This window comes from Hypanus sabinus, chromosome 6 (genome assembly GCF_030144855.1).
Source record: "Hypanus sabinus isolate sHypSab1 chromosome 6, sHypSab1.hap1, whole genome shotgun sequence".
Taxonomy (NCBI): domain Eukaryota; kingdom Metazoa; phylum Chordata; class Chondrichthyes; order Myliobatiformes; family Dasyatidae; genus Hypanus; species Hypanus sabinus.
The window spans coordinates 27,695,757-27,717,507 of record NC_082711.1 but is presented as its reverse complement, the minus strand read 5'-3'; the positions used below and the strand labels follow the sequence as shown (position 1 = coordinate 27,717,507).

General features: G+C 37.2%; 1 protein-coding gene across 1 annotated transcript in view; it reads right to left on the bottom strand.

Annotated features, from left to right (window-relative positions):
* ube3c (ubiquitin protein ligase E3C) overlaps window positions 1-21,751 on the bottom strand; it is a 153,679-nt gene that overhangs the window by 59,179 nt on the left and 72,749 nt on the right. Inside the window, exons 15-17 of the mRNA XM_059971878.1 lie at window positions 20,202-20,306; window positions 15,497-15,584; window positions 9,275-9,372 (exon numbers count right to left, since the gene is read on the bottom strand). Of these exons, the coding sequence (XP_059827861.1) occupies window positions 9,275-9,372; window positions 15,497-15,584; window positions 20,202-20,306 (291 nt within the window). The remainder of the gene's footprint in view (window positions 1-9,274; window positions 9,373-15,496; window positions 15,585-20,201; window positions 20,307-21,751) is intronic.

Here is a 21,751-nt window from a genome sequence, read left to right as displayed (position 1 = left end):
TCCACATCCCCATCTAACTCCAATAATCTTTCGTTCACGCCACCCCATCAGCTTCAACCAACTTAGCCTTAAGATATTCAAACCATGTCGCTTCGAAGAACGGCAGTCCAGAGATTCGTAACTCTCAAAGAAAAAATTTCACCTAATACATCTTAAATGGGAAAACCCTTTTCTTAAAAATATTGCTTGGCTCCAAAGGTGCCACATGAGGAAACATCATCGCATCCACCCCATCAAAGACCCTTTAGGATCTTATACTTCAATCAAGACCCCTCTCACTTTTCCAAAATCCAGCAGATACAAGGTTAGCTTTCCTAATCTCCCCATTCCAGATTTATCTAGTAAGTCTTCTTGGAGCTGCTTCCAATGCACTAAAAGCATTCCTTAAATAAGAGGACTGATGCTGTACATTTTTAAGTATTGTGAATTGTTTTCATGTGATACAAACTTCCTTGCTTTTTTAAAGTGCAATGACAATAACAAAAAATAGACAACACTCCAACAGACCATATATATTAATAAAATTACTCAACAACAAAGTACCTTTTATTTAAAGGACAATTAACTAATATCAGCCATCTCAATTATAAGGTTTTCAGACAACCCTAGTGAATAGAGGAATCACAGTGTACATTCCTAGATCCCCAAAGACATTGCAAAGCGGACAATGCAACTAAGATGGCAATTAGCATGATTTGTTCATGACACTGAATTATAGAAAAGGGAAATTAAACTCAAACTGGATAAAACATTAATTAGGACACAGCTTTATGAGTGAATGCAGAAGAGAATAAAGACCACTTCCAGGATCCATGAGCCCAAACTACTGATCTGTTAAAAGGAATCATATTAAACTTAATTTCCTATGATTAGATTGTGGGCAAATGAACCTGACATCCCCACCTGCACTAGCCTAGCTGAGGAGCATATGAACATTCAAGCTGAACTGAAAACAAGAACCTGCCGTCAGGGAGAATAAATTCCCAACAAGTCATTAACTATCATTATCTCAAAATGAGATGTGCATTATCAACTCCAGTTAAAAACTATAATGTAAAATACTCAATCTGACAATCAAATTTATTTTGGAGCAGGAAATCAAGGCAATATTTTAGGGTGAGTAGATGGCAAGACCCCATTTCCTTAAGCAGCATCGTCAATAAATATGAAATATATATTTAATCTGTGTAAGTGTGAGGGAATTCAGGAGAAAATGCACAATAAACTAGCTTGCCTCTAATGCTACAAATACCTGTTTTGGAAAGTCATAGTAATAACCACTCAGCCGTCTGTATTTAGATTTTATATTTTTAATCCCTCATCATCAAAATGCCACTGTCTTCAACTCAGTGTCATGCCTGTAGCTCCTTTGTAGTAAATAAGACATGGCCAGACAAGTTCTAGAGCATTCCCAGTATGTTTTGTTGTCAAATCAACATTGTGAAAATACTTGGTAATTTTCTGCTTAAATAACTTGGATGAAATGCAAACTCAAGATATCAATTTATGGCAATTAACTGGCATATTTAAGAGTTGAACAAATAAAGGATCTTTACCCTGAAACATTAATTCTATTTCTCATTCACAGCTGTTGTCTGACTTGCTGAGTTTCTCCAGCATTTTCTTTTTTTTTTGTTACAGACTTCTAGCATCTATCAATTCCTTGATTTTCCTTCACCTCATTTGAACTCAAATGTGCTAAAGTAAACAATATATATCTGTGTTTGTAATTCCAACTCAACTACAGGCAATATACTTTGGTGCAATGGATTGTAAACAAGCAGAATTAGGATGAGCATAATTATATAATGAATTCAACCTTGGTGATCTTCAGAAGCAAAATAATGAACTAATGGGATTAACATCCATTTTGTTGAGAAAAGTGGAAAACTTTGAAATGGAAGTAATCTGTAAAGGATTAGAATGAACTAAAAACTTTACAGAATAAAACTCATATGCACTGCAACTAAAAAACTATTTTTACTGATTTTTAATCAAATATGTCATCATATAATACTTCATTGGAAACATTAATCAATTTTGAATAACAAGTAGAATTATAAAGAAGCCAGTAAAGAACTCAAGAAGGGAATTAGGAAAGCCAAGAGAGGCAAGTAGCCAAGAGAATCCCAAGGCATTCTATACACACATCAAGAGCAAGAGGATATGTAGGAGGGTAGGACCACTCAATGATAAATAGGGGCAGACTTCCGGTTAAGATGGCGGTAGCTTAAGTTGCTAAAACTATTGCTCCGCTCCATTTCATATACCTGCATTTCTTTCTTACTCTTCCTCCCACTATTGAAGTTGCTGGCTGCACAATGAGTGTATCTAAGCCTACTAAATCGGCAAAAAAAGACACTCCATTGGGAGCAACCTTGAGTGAAATTGTGTCGCTGTTAGAACAAACCCAACAAGATATGTTTTCTCAATTTAGTTTGTTGGAACTGAAACTGGATAAAATCAACTCTACACTGGAGAATCACGCTCAACGTTTATCACATGTTGAAGTCACGGAGAAACTAGACCGTCGTCGTAAAGACCAGGAAAGAGTTTGCTCTATTCTAAAGGAGCATAATAGCAAGTTAACTCTTAAAGTTATGGACCTTGAAAGCAGGAGTAGACGCCAAAATCTTCGAATTCTCGGCATGCCTGAGACTGTTGAAGGGGGATCTCCTGTCAAAGTTTTCTTAAACTTTCTATGTGAGATTTTTGGAAGCGAAATACTTTCCAGACCTCCAGAGATTGATCGAGCGCACCGTATCTTTACATCTCGCTCAGCGGATGGCCAGAGACCATGTCCAGTGATAATTGGCCTCCATCGTTACCAAATCAAGGATTTACTAATTAAAGAAGCTCACCGATGTAAAACGCTTCAATATAAAGGTCATGCTATCCGTTTAGTAGAGGACTATGCACCTCAAGTTATGAGTCAATGTGCTGAATACAGAGGAGTAATGAAAGTTCTCTACGATCGTGGACTTCATCCGTCTCTCGCCTATCCAGCCCGGCTCCGAATCAAGCTTAGGAATGGCGACTTCAAACATTTCAATTCGGTTGCAGAGGCACAGACCTTCATTGATAGCCTATCTGCTACTTCGATTTCCTCAGATACGATATGATATGATTTTTTTTTCTTTTCAGCCTTTTTCGTTTCTGTTTAGATAACAGTTATTTTTTTCTCTAATATTCTAATCTTTATTTCTATCTTTTCCATTATCCACTTAACTCAATATATTTCGATACGATGGATTATTTTTCAGTATGGACATTTTCATTTTCCTTAAATAGAGCTGACTGTGAAACTATGTAATTAGACACCTCTTAAAGGTCTTTGGAGACTTTATTTCAAAATGGAGTCAGTGTCGCATTAAAAAATTGATATTGGTTCATGAAGTGACGATGTCTTTGAATGATTTTTTGTTTTTTTTTCAGACGTCAGTCTCCAATTTCTACAAATCTTGTTATTTTCTTTTTTAAACCTAAAATGTAGCTGTTGTCACATCTATTTAATTAGTAGCTTAATTATGTTGCATTGTCCTATTGAAGTGTTTTTTTTCCATTTTTTCAATTTTAGTTTCTATCTTACATAATTTTAGTTCTTTAAAGGTGATGATTTTTTTTCTCTCCAGTTAGATTATTTTAACCTTAAGCAGCAGTTGATGCTGTACCTTTAAACTCAGTTTCGGGTTTGGATCAAATTCCTCTCGAATGGATTTTTCTTTAGTGTTTTTTTTCCTGTGTTTCAAGATGCTACTTGTGTGTTTTTTTTTCTTATTTTTTGATTCGGTTGGAGTACTTACTTTGACGTTAAAGGTTTTTTTTCCTGTATAACTGAGTTTATAGATTATCTTTTTTTCGGTTTATCAACTCTAGCGGGAAGGTTGGGGTAAAGTTTTTTTAGACCATTATTATACTTTAAGATTTACAAACTTTGAATGTATTGTTTTTTCTTGTTAAGGTAAACCTTTGTAACTCTTAAAGCTTTTTGGTGTTTATTTCCATTACTGTATCAACAGTTGGAGTGGAGATAATTAAGATGTTACCTAATTGGAAGTCCAGTAGGGGGTTAGTTTTTCTCAGGGAGAGCTTGCTGCTTTGTATTTGCCGTTTTCTTGTTGTAGGTTTAGGGAGTGTGGGTGGGAACTCCAATGGTAATATTATATATGGAATTTTGACATGTTTGTACTATACAGGATGTAATTTCATCCTGTTTTTTTTTCTTCTATACTTTTGCCCCAGAATTACATATAAATTTCAGATATGGTTTAATGCCTGCTATCCTTTTTTTTCCTTATGTTCAATGGTTAGTCCATTGAACTTTGTCAGCTGGAATGTTAAGGGTTTGAACCATCCAGTTAAAAGGGGGAGAGAGTGTTCGCACATCTTAAACAGCTTAGAGCTTAGAGTTTAGTCTTTTTACAAGAAACACATATTCATCACTCAGATAATTCTCGTCTTATGGCACGATGGGCAGGACAACACTTCCATTCAGCTTTTCAGGCCATGGCGAGGGGCGTTTCAATTCTTATAAACAAAAATGTTTCTTTTGAACTGATAACTGAAGGATAAGATATCTGATCCTAATGGTCATTTTATTACCGCTTCGGGGAAACTTTATAATACAAGGGTGGTCTTATCCAACCTTCACGCTCCTAACTCAGATGATGTAGGGTTTTTTGACCGTTTTTTTCCTTCATTGCCAGAACTAAGTTCATACTCTCTTATATTGGGTGGTGACTTTAACTGTTGGCTGGATCCAGTTTTGGACAGATCTTCTTCTATCCCTAGACAATTAAGTAAATCTGCTTTATTTATTCAATCTTTTCTTTCTAATTATGGAATATCTGATATTTGGCGTTTCTTTCATCCACATGAAAGAGATTACTCCTTTTTCTCACAAGTTCACCATACATTTACTAGAATCGACTACTTTTAAATTGATAATCAATTGATCCCATCCGTCCATTCTTGTGGCTATAAGAGTATATTGATTTCAGATCATGCCCCACTTACATTGTCCATAGTTCTCCCTGGCCTCTCTCAAGTAAATAAACACTGGCGTTTTAATCCGACTTTGTAAAATCTATGGAGGATCAGATAACTTTCTTTTTAAATACTAACGCACTACCAGAAACCTCTAGTCAGGTGGATTGGGATGCAATGAAAGCATATTTAAGAGGTCAAATAATTTCCTACACAGCAAATTTTAAAAGAAAAACTCACAAAGAATGTTTAGAATTGATCAATCAGATTAAAGCTATAGACCAATTATACACCCAGGTCAAGGATCCGGAGTTATACAAGAGAAGAATGGAACTTCAAACTAAATTTAATCTTATTTCTACTTATTTGATTAAACGCCAACTTTTAGGCAGTCGGAGTAAGTTCTATATTCACGGGGATAAATCTGGTAAGTCCTTAGTTAACCAACTTAGGCGCTCTAAAGCAAAACAACACATCACTAAAATTCTAATGAGTAATAGGAATATTGGTGTAGACCAGTCTGAAATTAATGATTCAAGAATTTTTACTCTCAACTTTACACCTCTGAATCCTTTAATGGAAATACTACTGTTATGCAATTTTTCGATAGTTCAAATATTCCTAAACTTTCTTCTGATCTTAAACATAAATTGAATGAGCCATTATCCTTAGAGGAAATATCCTCTGCTATTTCTGCTTTGCAACTTGGTAAATTTCCTGGTCCTGATGGGTTCTCTACAGAATTTTATAAATCATTTTCCTCATTGCTCTTATCCCAACATAGTTTAGTTTTTTCTGATTCTTTTAAACAAAATAAATTGCCTGCATCATTTGATGAGGCTTTTATCATTCTTTTAACGAAAAAAGGCAAGGATCCATTAGAATGTGCTTCATACAGGCCGATTTCTCTATTAAATGTAGATGCTAAAATCTTAACTAAAGTTTTGGCCCATAGGCTGGAGACTATTTTACCCTTAATTATCTCTGAGGATCAATCTGGCTTTATTAAAAATCGCCTTCCCTTTTTCAATATTAGATGTCTTTTTAATATTCTATATTCATCTTCATCAGGGACCCCTGAATGTGTTATCTCTCTTGATGTCAAAAAGGTGTTTGATCGGGTGGAGTGGCACTATTTATTTGTGGTTTTAGAAAAATTTGATTTTGGATATTTTATTAAGTGGATTAAGTTACTATATTCCCATCCAATTGCATCAGTTTTGACTAATTCCCAGCAATCCCAACCGTTTGATCTTAAACGTGGCACCCGACAGGGATGCCCTTTAAGCCCTCTGTTATTTGATCTGGCTATCGAGGCATTGGCAATTGCGTTTCGCAGTTGTACCGAACTGACTGGGATCTGGAGGGGCGATTTTGACCACAAAGTCTCTCTATACGCCGATGATTTGTTACTTTTTGTATCAAACCCGACCACCTCCTCACCTTTGTTGTTTTCACTTCTCAATAAATTTGGTCAGCTATCCAGATACAAACTTAATCTGCATAAAGTGAACTTTTTCCGATAAATAAGGAAGCACAAGAATTAGAATTTCACAAACTCCCTTTTAAAGCAGTAAACAATTGTTTTACTTATCTTGGTATTATCGTAACAAGGAACTATAATCGACTGTTCAATGAGAATTTCAATAATCTTTTAAATTTTACAAAACAGAGATTAGCACAGTGGTCACCTCTGTCCATGTCTTTAATTGGGTGAATTAATGTAATTAAAATGTATATTCTCCCTAAATTTTAATACTTATTTCAATCTTTACCTATATTTATTCCTAAAGTTTTCTTTGATTCTTTACATTCTATTACCTCGTCATACCTATGGAAGGGTAAACAGCCCAGACTTAATAAAGCTCATCTCCAAAAGCCTAAAAGGGAAGGTGGCTTGGCGTTGCCTAATTTTTTGTTCGTATTATTGGGCAGCCAATATTCGTAATATTATCTTTTGGTCCTACTTTTATAATCAGTCTGTTTGTCCAACATGGGTGGCAATGGAATTAAACCCTTATAAGAACTTATCTATTCCAGCTTTACTTGGATTTGTTCTTCCTTGCCAATTGCCAAAATCTATTATTAATCCTGTAATCAGGCATACTCTGAGAATATAGGTTCAATTTGGAAAATACCATGGTCTTCATAGTTTTCCCCTCTCTAGTCCTATTCTATACAATCATTTATTTCAACCGTCTATGCAGGATTCCACATTCCAAGACTGGTGTAGGAGAGGTATCAGGCGTTTTGAAGATCTTTTTATAGATAATTGGTTTGCATCTTTTGAACAGTTGTCTATAAAGTTTAATTTACCGAATACTCATTTTTTTAGATACCTTCAAATTGGACATTTTATTAGCCCTTTAATACCACATTTTCCTGAACAACCTGATAAAAATGTTGTAGACTTGTTTCTTCAAATGAACCCCTTGGGCAAAGGCGTAATTTCTACTATTCATGTTAAATTTATGATTCTCAGACGAGCCCCTTGTGATAAAATTAAAACTGCTTGGGAGCATGATTTAGGTTTTTCTTTGTCCGACAAGGTTTGGGATTCAATTCTTAAATCCGTCAATTCAATCTCTTTATGGGCTCGTCATTGTCTCCTGCAGTTTAAAGTCGTCCACAGGGCTCATATGTCCAAAACCAAATTGGCGAAGTTCTATCCTGATATTAGTCCCTGGTGTGACAAATGCAAAGGAGGTGAGGCTTCCCTTTTCCTTGTCCTACTCTGGAAAAATTTTGGAAAGATGTTTTTTTTAACTATATCTTCTATATTAAATTGTCATTTGGAACCTGATCCTTTGAACTTTTTGGTATTCTTCGAGACCCTGACAAGCATTTGACCCTGGCTAAACAACGAACATTGTCTTTTGCCTCTCTTTTAGCCAGACGAGCAATACTCCCTAAATGGAGAGATGTAGTTCCCCCTACCCATGCTCAAAGGCTTAGGGATATTATGTCTTGTTTAGATCTCGAAAAGATTCACTACTCTCTTCCTAATTCGGACATAAAGTTCCATAGGGTGTGGGGATCTTTTCTCGAATATTTTCATAACTCTCAGCTAGATTGACAGGTGTTTGTTCCTTTCTTCCTTGATAATCGGGCCCTACATTTCCAGCTTTTTTTTTACTTTTGTTTTTTTCTGATCAGGTAGCCAGCTGCCCCCCACCTTTTTTTTTATTACAATATATAGTTCTGGGGTAATAAAAGTGTATCTCGTATAATGATTGGCTTGAGAGTTGGATAGGTGATGGATTGGGTGCTTTTCTTTCTTTTTCTCTTTTTTTTCCTTTTTTACTATTGGTGACTTGCTCATTTGTTAAGACATGTATTATTGTTATTTTTGTTTATATGGCAATGATCCCTCTATATATATTATTGATTTTCTTTTCTTTGTTGTAGTTTGTAGAAAATTATAAATAAAATATTTTAAAAAATAAATAGGGGCACACTTGCTTGGATGCAGAGGATCTAGGTGAGATCCTCAAAGAGTACTTTACATCAGTATTCAGCATGGAGAAGGACGCAAAGGATAGGGAGATCTGTGTTCAGTGCATTGATACTGTTTTTTTGGGCATTTCAAAGCAAAGAAGGATGTAGTGTTGGGTCTCTTAAAAAGCATCAAGGAGCTCAAAAGTCAGGAAGCCACATTGCAGCTTTATAAAACTCCAGTTAGGCTGCATCTGGAGTATTTCATACATTTCTGGTCACCCTATTATAGGAAGGAGGCCAAGGCTTTGAAGAGGGTGCTAAAGAGATTTACCAGGATGTTGCCTGGATCAGAGGGCACATGCTATAATTAGAGATTAGACAAATTTGGGCTGTTTTTCTGGAGCGGCAGGGGGCTAAGGGAAGATCTGAGAGGTTTATAAGATTTTGAAATGCATAGAGGAGACAGACAGTATATCTTTCCCAGGACTGAATTGTCTAATACCACAGGGCATGAGCCAAGAGGTGCTAATTTCAAAGGAGATGTGAGGGGCAAGGGGTATAATATAATATATATGTACATGTACACACACACACGTGTATATAGATATAGATGGATAGGCACATGAATATGAGGAAAATGGAAGGATATGAACATTGTGTAGGCAGAAGTGATTAGTTAGCCATTTAATTCATTTAATTACTAATTTAATTGGTTTGGCATAACATTGTGGGCCAAAAGGCCTGTTCTTGCGCTGTTCTCTTTTTTGAAAGTAACTTTCCATGAAATAAGTTAACGGTAAATTGATAAACACAATCACAGGGTGTAACTTTACAGGGGAATAATATTTACCTTTACTCGTTCTTCAAATGGAACTACAAACGGTAGTTCAGTTAAAATGGCAAGATGACGCTCTTCAGCTACAGATAACTGAGCTGGCTCTTGACCAACTGGAAAACAAAGTCAAATTCTATATTAAAGTTTGGTTTATTGAAAGCTGCATGAGCCAATAAAGCCAAAATTTTAAATCAGCAAACTGCAAATCATCCATTATGCCACTATCAAAATACAAGAATAAGTTGATGTTCTGATGTGAGCTAGAATTTAACTATACACACATAAGCCAACTTTACTGTCTGCAATGCACTTTTAGGCTATCTATCAGAGGCAAAGTAAAATCAAAGATGTTGGGAATACACAGAAAATCTGATTTGCATCAGCGTTAAGAGAAACAGTCATCATTTTAGGTTGAAAGCTCTTAGAACTGGACAAAATAAACTTAAGCTAAGGGAGGTGATGCCTGAGTGCAAGATCAGAATGATCATAGGAACAAGTTGAAAGATCATCTGGTCAATGAATAAACAGCAGTTGGAGCAAAAACAGAAAAGAATGTGGAAATTGCAAAATGCAGATGAAAAAGACATGTTCAAAAATCACCAGATGAAATGTTCTATCACTAGAAATCTGAATTATTGTGTTAAAGGCTCAGAAGGGGCAGACTCTTTCAGTGCATTCAGGAATGTGTTTTTACTTAGTAGTAGACAAACAAACAAGGGAAAGTGCATTATCTTGGCAAACATAGCTGGTCAAATAGAGGGAATGCCAGTAAGGACCTTTTTGAACAAAGTAATCAATAATCAGAACATTTTCTATGGTTATGGAAGAAGATAGTGGCTGAACCAGTAATTAAGGTCTTAAATTAGGAGAAGGCCAATTTCATTAGTTTAACAGAGGACCAGACAAAGAAGACATTAAAAGCATCTATAGCAATATGAACAAAATGCTGGAGGAACTCAGCAAGTCAGGCAGCATCTATGGAAATGAATAAACAGTCGACATTTTGGGACAAGACCCTTCATCAAGACTGGAAATGAAGGGGAAAGAAGCCGGAAAAAGGTGGGGGAGGGTAAGGAGGTCAAGCCAGAAGGTGATAGGTGAAGCCAGGTGGGTGGGGGAGGGGTGAAGTAAGAAGCTGGAACATGGTAGGTGGAAAATGTAAAGGGCAAGAGAAAAAATCTGATAGAGTGGAGAATGGACCATTGAGAATGGGAAGGAGAAGGGGCACTGGGGGAGGTGATAGGCAGGTGAGGAGAGAAAAAGAGTAGGGAAATGAAGAAGGGAAGAGGGGAAGGGAAAATTTACCAGAAGTTGGAGAAAATGCTCATTGCATAAGGTTGGAAGCTACCCAGACGGAATGAGGTGATGTGGGCACCTGTGACCGACTGTATCCAGTAACGACCACTGCTGGGAACTTTACTGTTTGAAATAAACGTGAATGACTTGATCACGTAAGTTCACAGGTGACACAGAAATTGACAAGTGTTGAAATCAGCGGGGAAAGTAGTCTTAGGCTGCAGAGATATTAATGCTTTGGTGAAATGGGATGAAAAAGGGCAAATGGAGTTCAACCTAAACAAATGAGAGGTGATGCATTTGATAGGAAGAATAAGGCAAATGCAGACTGAAAGATACGGTTTCAAAAAAAGAGAGACCAGAAGGTAAGCATGAACATGTAAAGGTGGCAAGGCAATTTCAGTATGTGGTTAATAAGGCATACATAGCAATACAATAAATTCTGTATAAAAATAAAGCTACGGCACTTACAATTTGTGAAATGGAGCAATACTAATTTTGAACAGAATATTTTTGGTTGTACATTTCACATACCCAAACATGTAGAACATAAAAATTAAAAACAAGCATTGTTCAGTCAGCATTTATTAACTATTCTAAGTAACCCTTAGTAGTCCTGAAGTTGCCTTTTTGGAACTGTTAGAAAGGAAGTTCTGGGAGCAAAAAAATAGGAAAGATTCATCACTACCTTTCCAAATCAGAATAAGATTAGCTCTATGTCACATACACATCCAATATACAGAGAATGTGTTGTTTGCGCCAACAACCAATATGCTGGGGGAGGGGTGGGGGCCAGTCCACAAGTATCGCCATACTTCCGGCACCAACATATTATGCTCACAAGTTACTAACTCTTACTAGTGCAACTTTGAAATGTGAAGAATGTACAAACTCTTTACAGATAGCAGTGGGAAGGAATTGAGCCCCAAATGCTGGCTCAATTAACCACTACACTACATACGAGGTATGTTGACACCTCAAGGAAAATTTACAGGTAACAGTTTCTCTTTCTAAATGTTAAAGACTGCAAGTTTGAGAGACAGCATTGAACTTTATCTCTATTCAACACTTTGTACTATGCTTAGGTAAGGACATAATCATAATATGAACAAATGTCTACCAAAACAGGAAGAAAATTGTTTATCTGTCAAATATTTTTCATTAGCTCCATGTTACTTGTTAATCCGCACAGGGTAAAAAGCATTCAAACAAAATCTGCCTGTGCAGCAAAGTAAAGCCACCATCCTACCACTAGAGCTCAATTATTCTGGTCAATTAGTCAATTTTATCTGAATTTCTCCATCAAGATTCTATCTTTTACGAGAAATATGTTCTCTGCTAATCAATGAAGCCTATTTATCATTCCAGTTGCTGCCATTTAAGTAAATGAAAAAGGCCAAATAAACACAGCCATATGTGCTTCAACGGTACTTTCACACTAATTGAGTTTATTCCATGTGGAGTCAAGTGGCATTAAACAAATCATACACACATTGTTATTTGCTTGTTTCACACTGTACTCTTCACTGAATTGGATTCAAACTTCAAGTCATTTAACATTAAAGGTATAATTGCTCCATCAGGAAAGAGTTTTAGAATCACAGGCAGACTTGAAAATTCATCCAAATCCACATAAAATAGAATGTATCAGAACTATAGCAAAATAATGTCCACATTGCATAAATATCAGATTCACAATTAGCTTTGAGGCAAAGAGCTTTTCCACCTCTAATACATTTATTATTTTGACACTATAAATGACAATTTTATTGCATTTTTCTATTAAAAGTAAAATCAAGAATGACTCAATGTATAATTTATTAAATCATTATTTTAATGCAAATTTTTAAAAATACTTCCAAATTAAGCCCAGGGGCTACATAATAAACAGTGATATTATAACTGGCATCTTTGATTCACATAATAGATAAAGGTTAAGATGTGATTCAGTGCAGACCATCTTTTCAAGTGAAATATCTCTCTATTCTGCTATAACTGCATCCAACTGTGTTTTATTTAAATGATTCCACAATTTTGATCGTCACTATCTCATCACTTATACAATACCCTTAATGTAAAAAACATCCTAGAGCTTCACAGATAAAAACAGTCCCAAGGAAAGAGCTGAAAAGATGGTTTGGCAAAAACGATTCACTTAAGGATGTGTACATAAGGGGAGGGCTCAGGTGTAGCCATTAGAGAATGTAAAGAAATGGGCTGCACAAGGCGAAATCTCTTTTTTTTTGTTTCCACACAGTTCCAACAACTATATACCTATAGATACAGGAGCAATGGATAAGCAGATTAGCCCTACATCTGCTTTTTTCTACTTTTAACATGCATCCTTACCTGGCGGTAATAGAATTATCTAACAAAGTTATTTGGAGCACAATAAAAATAATTTCACCCCCTCTAACTCTTTGCTGAAAATATGTACTTTCAATTTCTCTCTCTACTGTCTCTAAAACCTCAGTCTTGATACATAAAGGAACAGTTGTACTGCAGCACAGCACAAGCAGAACTTTATCATACAGGCAGTCCCCGGGTTACATACGAGTTTCATTCCCGAGTCCGTCTTTAAGTCGGATTTGTACGAAGTCGGAATAAGTACATCCAGTATTATTTAGCGTCAGTTAGTCAAACATTTGTCTTAGTATATAGTATATATTTTACCTTTCTATGCTTATAAAACACTTAAGAAACGTATGTATTCCAATAATTAAACCACTGCGTGCCTCAATTGTAGCTTTCATCGGGGCAGCATCTTTCACATGCTCCATTATTCTCACTTCACCCGTTATACTTCAAAATTGTTCCGATCGTTGACCAACTGTAGCCTAACCCTTTTCCAATGACCGATGGCGTTTCACCTCTTGCCAAACGCTTTATTATTTCCACTTTATTTTCAATCGCGATCGCTTCCCATCAATGGAACAGAAACACTGCAGGTGGCGGGTCCCCAGCTGCACCGGCTCCCGAGGTCCGCTGGGTCCTAAGGACCACCGCATTGAGACAGGCTAAATGGGACAAGTGGGGGCTGTGCTGGGTTTGGGTATTTGATCATCCACAATATTCCGTGTGGGGAATTTAAACTGGAGGTGGCGTTGTTTTTTTTTGAGGTTGAGTTGCGAGCTCGACATCACCCCAGCATGGGAACGGTCTATCACTGGATCAAACTCGAGAAACTCAGTTCTCCAGCTGATCTCACAGCGCCACCAGCCAAGCAGAACGGGGGGTGGAGCAGGCGGGGTCAGGGTGAATTTTACTAAGAAAAATTTAAGCCAAATGCAAAGTTAAACACTCAACACAGTGTCAGTGGCAACAACTTAAAATGGTGGACGGTGTTGCGATCCGACTTAAAATGCCGGACAGCATTCTCTGACCTCGGTTCGTAAGTACAAGTTGTCCGTAAGTCAGACGTTCGTAACTCGGGGACTACCTGTACTTTTGTCTGTTTTGACAATACAGTGCAAATTTATTATCCATTGATGTTTCACACAAACTAGGCATAAGCCACAAATTTCTGGATTTCTTTAACTAGCTGAAGATGTAACTAGTAGAGTGGATAGGGGAGAGCCAGTGGATGTGGTATATTTAGATTTTCAAAAGGCTTTTGACAATGTCCCACACAGGAGATTAGTGTGCAAACTTAAAGCACATGGTATTGGGGGTATGGTATTGATGTGGATAGAGAATTGGTTGGCAGACAGGAAGCAAAGAGTGGGAGTAAACGGGACCTTTTCAGAATGGCAGGCAGTAACTAGTGGGGTACTGCAAGGCTCAGTGTTGGGACCCCAGTTGTTTACAATATATATTAATGATTTAGACAAGGGAATTAAATGCAGCATCTCCAAGATTGCGGATGACACGAAGCTGGGTGGCGGTGTTAGCTGTGAGAAGGATGCAGGGTGACTTTGATAGGTTAGGTGAGTGGGCAAATTCATGGCAGACGCAATTTAATGTGGATAAATGTGAGGTTATCCACTTTGGTTGCAAGAACAGGAAAACAGATTATTATCTGAATGGTGGCCGATTAGGAAAAGGGGAGATGCAACGAGACCTGGGTGTCATTGTACACCAGTCATTGAAGGTGGGCATGCAGGTACGGCAGGCGGTGAAAAAGGCAAATGGTATGTTGGCATTCATAGCAAAAGGATTTGAGTACAGGAACAGGGAGGTTCTACTGTAGTTGTACAAGGCCTTGGTGAGACCGCACCTAGAATATTCTGTGCAGTTTTGGTCCCCTAATCTGAGGAAAGACATTCTTGCCATAGAGGGAGTACAGAGAAGGTTCACCAGATTGATTCCTGGGATGGCAGGACTTTCATATGAAGAAAGACTGGATCGACTAGGCTTATACACTGGAATTTAGAAGATTGGGGGGGGGGGGGATCTTATTGAAACGTATAAAATTCTAAAGGGATTGGACAGGCTAGATGCAGGAAGATTGTTTCCGATGTTAGGGAAGTCCAGAACGAGGGGTCACATTTTAAGGATAAAGGGGAAGCCTTTTAGGACCGAGATGAGGAAAAACTTCTTCACACAGAGAGTGGTGAATCTGCCACAGGAAACAGTTGAGGCCGGTTCATTGGCTATACTTAAGAGGAAGTTAGCCCTCGTGGCTAAAGGGATCAGGGGTATGGAAAGAAAGCAGGTACAGGTTTTGAGTTGGATGATCAGCCATGATCATACTGAATGGCGGTGCAGGCTTGAGGGGCCGAATGGCCTACTCCTGAACCTATTTTCTATGTTTCTAGTCCACCATCATTCATACTTCTGTTATTTTTCTGTTCAGTGTACTCCTAACCCTTCTGATGGAAACGGTGACAGCAATTTCTACAGACATGTATTGACTTAGCAGTGAATTGTGCAATAAACTCCTTATTTAATGCAATAAGTACCACCAACATAAATTAACTATAGTGAGAGGATGGCAATTACCATCGAGAGTCGATTGCAGTGGTCCTATTCTTCCCATTCGACGCATCCTCCATACATGCCTGGCTGAGGGCACATACAGTTGTGTGACCTAGTATTAAAGAGATGCTGACATTAAGTAATTGCAGGTCTTAAAACAATAACTTTACAATTTATATCATTTACTTTAAATGCCTCACAGGAATTCACATTAGTATTTCTATAAAACACAAAATGGCATGTCAAATAATCAATTTAGTATTGACAACTGGTGACCAGAAAACGAAGGCAATTAAGCTAAGTAAAACACAAACAATATAGTGTTGATGTTGGAAATTAAAAGTAAAATCTTGAAATATTTGTCAAGAAATATAGTGGTGAGAGAAAAATACTTAATGCTTCAAATTGATGACCTTTGTAACAGAACTGGCAAAGGTTAGATGTGACAGGTTTTATGTATGAAGGGAGGGAAAGAAGATAGAAAAGGAAAGAGCAAGAAAGGTCTGTGACTGGTCGGAGATTAATTAAAAAAGGAATAACGGTGCAAAGGAAGAGGAAATGGCTGAAAGTAACGAGTGAACAGCCAAAAGAAGACACAAGCAGAAATTATCATTGCCAATAACTAGCTTTACAAAAAAAAGTCAATATTTTAACATACTGTTCAAGTCCATACAAGATCTGATTAGACCCTATTTAACTTTATAAACTGAATGACTTCAATGATTTCTACTTGGCATCATTGCTATCTTTATGGACACTTCTAAAAAATTTCTATTATCCATTCCTTTTGCTTCACATCATATTAACCTCTATCTTCCATCAATTCCCTCTCTTTACCTTTGTACTTGCCAAAGACCTGTTATTTGTCTAATTTTCCCCAGTTTTGATGCAGGGTGAGTGCATTGAGTGCAGCAACTCCATTGGCAGCATTTTATTTAATACATCCCATTACATGGAGTCATACAGCAGAGAAGCAGGCCCTTCTGTCCACCAGGTCCATTCTAACCACAGCATCCTCCCCAGCTGCCTGTGTTACTCCCATTACCTTCTGAGCCCTTTCCCTCCATGTACCTATTCAAATGCCTCCTAAATGTTGCAACTGTACCACCTAATCACTTCCTCAAGCTGCTTATTCCGGGTACTGACTATCCTTGTGTAAAATGTTAGTTCTCACGTACCTTTTAAATCTCTCCCCCTCTTCTATCTGCATCTTCTAGTTTTTTGACTCCCTAATCCTGACGATTACAATGACTGTCTGCCTTATCCATACCTTTCACAATTTTATAAGCTTCTGAGGTCACCAATCATTCGCTTACACTCCAAGGAATAAAGAACCAACATGACCAACCTCTACTATAACTCTGGCCCTCTGATCCAGGCAGCATCCTCAAGTCTCTTCTGCACCCTCACCAGCTTGATAATGTCCTTCTTATAATAGGGTGACCAAAACTGTACACAACACTCCAAGAATAGTCCCACCAATGACTTTTATAACTACAGCATAATTCTTCTACTCTTAAACTTGATGCCTTGACTGATGAAAGCCAGCTTCACCACCCTGTGGTGAAGATTTATATAGACTTTACTAAAGTCTATATAAACAATGTTCACTGCCCCACCTTCATCTACCTCCTTTGTTACCTCTTCAAAATACTCTAAAAAATCATCAGACGTACATTTCAAGAACTTTCTTTTTCCCCAGCTTGTTTCAAGTACAGCCACAGCTGAGATACCAGGAGGCAGGTTAATCTTGTGCCTTCACTTAAGAAGAGCAAGAAGGACAAACCAGGGAACTGCAGGTCAGTGCTTAATGTCAGTGGTAGAAAAGTTAATGGAAGGAAATCTGGGAGAGGAGATCTCTCTGCCTTTGGAAAGACAATAATCAGCACAGCTTTGTATACAGAAATTTATGTTTCACAAATGAGTTTTTCTTCTGAAGAGGTAACAAAGATGACAGACAAGGGCAGGGCAGTAAATATACTCTACACAGACTTTAGTAAGACCTTTGACAAAGTCCCTCACAATTAGATATCATGAGATCCAGGGTGAGCTACATGATCTGTGTATAAAATTGGCTTGGTGATAGGAATGGAATCAGAATTGGTGATAATGGAGGGCTGTTTTCCCTCACACTGGGGGCCTGTGACCAGTGGTGGACCACGTGGATCAGTGCTGGGTCCCTCGCTATTAGTCACGTATATTAATAATTTGGGTGAGAATACAGGTGGCAGGATAACCAAGTTTACAGATTACACTAAAATTTGTGATAGATAACTTTATCACAGAATCAAAACTGGAGAAGTAGGCACAGGCACAGCGGATGGAACTTAACTCAGACAAGGGTAAAGTGATGTGCTTTGAGAATTTAAGTAAGGGTAGGAAATACAGAGTAAATGGCAAGGTTCTGGAAAGTGCTGTAGAACCAGCAGTATACGTGCATAGTTCCCTGAATATGGTGATACAGGTAGACAGGGTGTGCAGGTGGTGTGTAATACACCTATCTGCATAGGTCAGGACATTCAGTATAAGAGTTAGAACATCATGACACTGTTGAGACCACAGTTAGATCTTTGCAATTCTGACTGCCATGCTATAAAGGATTTCATTAAGCTGGAGAGTGCAGAAAAAGATTCACAATGACATTGCCATGACAGACAGCCCAAGTTATAAGATAGGCTAGATCTGTTTTCTCAAGACTGAGATGCAAAATGAATTTTAATTTTATGACACAATTTTGCGTAATTCATAAGATTTTCATCACTGTGTCTAAAATACATGAAAAAACCACCTTAACCTAACAAATCTTAATTTTGAGGAATGAATTTGCTTTTGATATTAAAATTATATTTTAGGACTTAGAATGGGTAAATGCAAAGGAATAGATCACAGTTTTTTTTTTAAAGTAAAGCTATAATCAAGGCCAGTTAACTTAGAATGTGTGTGTGGGTAGGATGGGATGTCATCTATAAGAACAAGATTAAGTTAAAGTAGCCAGCACAAATTTCAAAAGCAAAAAATCTGATAACTTCAGAATTATTTGAGGAGACACAGCTGGAAGAGTTGATCCCTTGTAACATCAATGAACTAGTCCAATCCTGTGCATTCTGTGGAGTTTCAGTGTGTATAAACTCCACACAAACAGTGCTTCACCCTATGCTCCAGTTTCCTACAACAATACCAAGACTTGTGAGTTGGTAGGTTAATTGACAGCTGTTAATTGCCTCTAGCATATAGGTAATAAAACCTTGGGGATTTGATAGGCATGTAGAAAGAAAAGGTTAGAAGAAAGATTAGTGGGAGAATGTGATTGATCAAATTTCACGATGCCATAAGGGAATTTAGAAATACCAAGTTCCCAAAGATCAGAAGATGAATTGCAGTGAATATAGTATAAAAATTTTTTACAATAGCCTTTAAACAAGGTTTAAGGCTAGCACTAAAAAGGGATCCACTGCATTTCATGGTGACTTATCCATTTACAGCAATCCTACATTAATTCAATTTTCTTAATTAACCCACATTCTTAACAACTCCCCTAGATTATCACACTCATCTAAACATTATTGGGGATAATTTATATTAGCCAATTAAAAAGGATAAGTTTTCAATGATTAAGTTCAGGGGCTATTTATGCTTTCTTAATTATTTGGTTAACAGTTGCACTAATTTATTAACAAAATCAAAATATATGTTATAGATGTCAGAACAAGTACTACAGTGTCTGGAATGAGAAAAACAAATGCTGGAAGAACCCTACTAGACAAGTAGCATGGTGGAAAGAGAAATCAGTCAACGTTCTAAGAAAGCTTGCTGACCCGAAATGTGAACTACATTTTCTCTATCCACAGATATTGCTTGATTGGCTGAGTTCTTCTAGCATTTCTGTCTTTGCTATAAGTTACAGACATTTCCTTCGAAGGATAAAGATAACTGAAGGGCTACCAAGTATGTAGATATGACAAAGATTCACCAATGGCAAAGAATAATGAGAACTAGTTAAGCCAAAGAGCTTGATTTGACGTTATTAGTTACGTTTATTTATAAGTTCCAACTGGATGAACAGCTAACAGCAGCTTATTCACAAGTCATCGACTTCAGTATCTAGAATCGAGCAAAAATTGAAGCCCTGAATGACAGCTGCAGTTTTTGTTAGGTATTTCAAAGGAGGTCTCCTTGATGGAAAAAACATGCTTGCTGAATCACTGGAATGCATAGCTTGTGATGGAGCAAAGTAGTGAAATTGCATGCCTGACAGTATTAAGAATCTCAAATCACTGATGGTAGAATGTGGAAGTCAAGTGAAAACAATGGAAGGAGTGCATCACGTCTTGGAGATTCCAGACACCCATCGTGTCATGCACCTCTTGCCCAACTTGTGGCAGATCTAAGATTCTACTCAACAGGAGTGAAGCAAGTCATCCTTAATTCAGTGTAATTAGTCAAAAAGAGAAATTTAATCAGTATATCAGAATGACAGTTCAATTACTGACAATGCCTTTGAAAACCACTAACCCATTTGGATGTGACACTCAAAGAAAACCTACCACAAGTACTTGACATCACTCTTTTAATTCATGTGTCAGGTAGATTACATTAGAATAACCAAATTCACAAAACCAGATCGAGCATGTTATTAATTATTAAATTCTGAAGAGTCTGAAAAAATCCATTCACTTCACCTTATTTGAAAGTTCCTTCACCTATGATCATGCAAATTAGCAACACACACCTTATCAGCTCTTATATTAACTTGATCAGAAAGCCAATGATCAGGTGGACAAAACTGCCTTCTTGTGTCTCTCGATTTCAGCATTTTCACTAAATTAGAGATCACCTGTATGAAAGAAATAAAGTGATTTAAATTATATCACCGCTATATTTTTTCTGCACAAGTAATAGCTCATTTCATACGGGCACATCTTGCTACTCAATGACTGTTATTATTTTTCCAAATCTTTATGATGGATATATATTTCTCAAGTACAGAAGAAATTGAGGAATAAAGATTTTAAAATATTAACCAGAATTTTTGAATCCTAACTGCTCCAACTTTAAATTTTATGCAAGACAAGTTCACATTAATTTTGTATAACTAATGTGCTTGTGCTTTTTAAATAGTCCAAAACTTGCTGGATTAAAACTCAAACACTCAACCAGCAAAATAGCATCTTAAACAAAAGGCGTTAATTCTTTCATCCTCCCCTCTCTCTCTCTCTCTCCCTCTCACACATCAAATCTATATCAAAACCAAAGACATTCCCAAGCACTGAATACTAATATTCAAAAGGAATGACTCAAAAGGATAAACTCCTCGCTCAATTAAATAAGGCCGAGGCTAGTTGTAATGATCATTCTTTTCCCAGAGTTCACTGATGCTACAGGGAATGAAACAAGCACTTAGTTTAGTATTATGCACTCACAAGTCAATTAGGTGAGCTATCTTTTTAAACTACAACTTGAATTTCCTAATATAATTGTAGTGGTTTTGATGCTGCATCTCAAGAGAAGGTCACATAAACAAATTGTTCAAGAATAACCATCATCTTCTCTGGACAAGCAAGTGATGATATTCAAAGCAGCTTTTGCTAGAATTGTCCACTAACAAAGAACAGATAAATTACCATTTCTAATGAACATCTATTGACTCTGCTGTAGATTTCAGGTGATGATAGTGATGTTACTCCCTCTGGATGAAGCTCATAGGGATCTTCACTATTTTCACAGTCTTCAGATATAACAAGTGGCTAAATTAGTAAAGTGCTGCCATGCTCATGGTGTCTGGGAGTTTCAGCCATACTAAAGGTTATCGGTTATTAGAACACTAGATATAAATTGTCACTTGAAATGAAACTGAATACATGCTGAAATTATCTCATATTTTCTAAGGAAGCTAAGGATCCTCCAATGTTGTGCAGGTGGACATTGGACATCTTTTACAAGTCACTTGTAGCGAGCATAGACTTCTTTACTGGTGCCCCAACATAAAGCAGCATCGATGCTGGTGATGCAAAAGGACTAAATAAACTGATCAAAAAGCCTAGATCCAGACTCTTTTGTATTAGTGGTGGAAAGGAGGTCACTAGACAAACCGTTATTCATTATGGACAACCTAGCACATCCTCTCCAAGACCTACTGAATAAACATCGGAGCACCTTTCTGAACAGACTCATTCAGCTCTGTTGTCACAAGGATTGTTACAGAAAATCTTTTCTACCAAATGCAATAAGCACATACATACAACAGTTCATCTCTGTGTGACAGAACACATGTAATAGTAC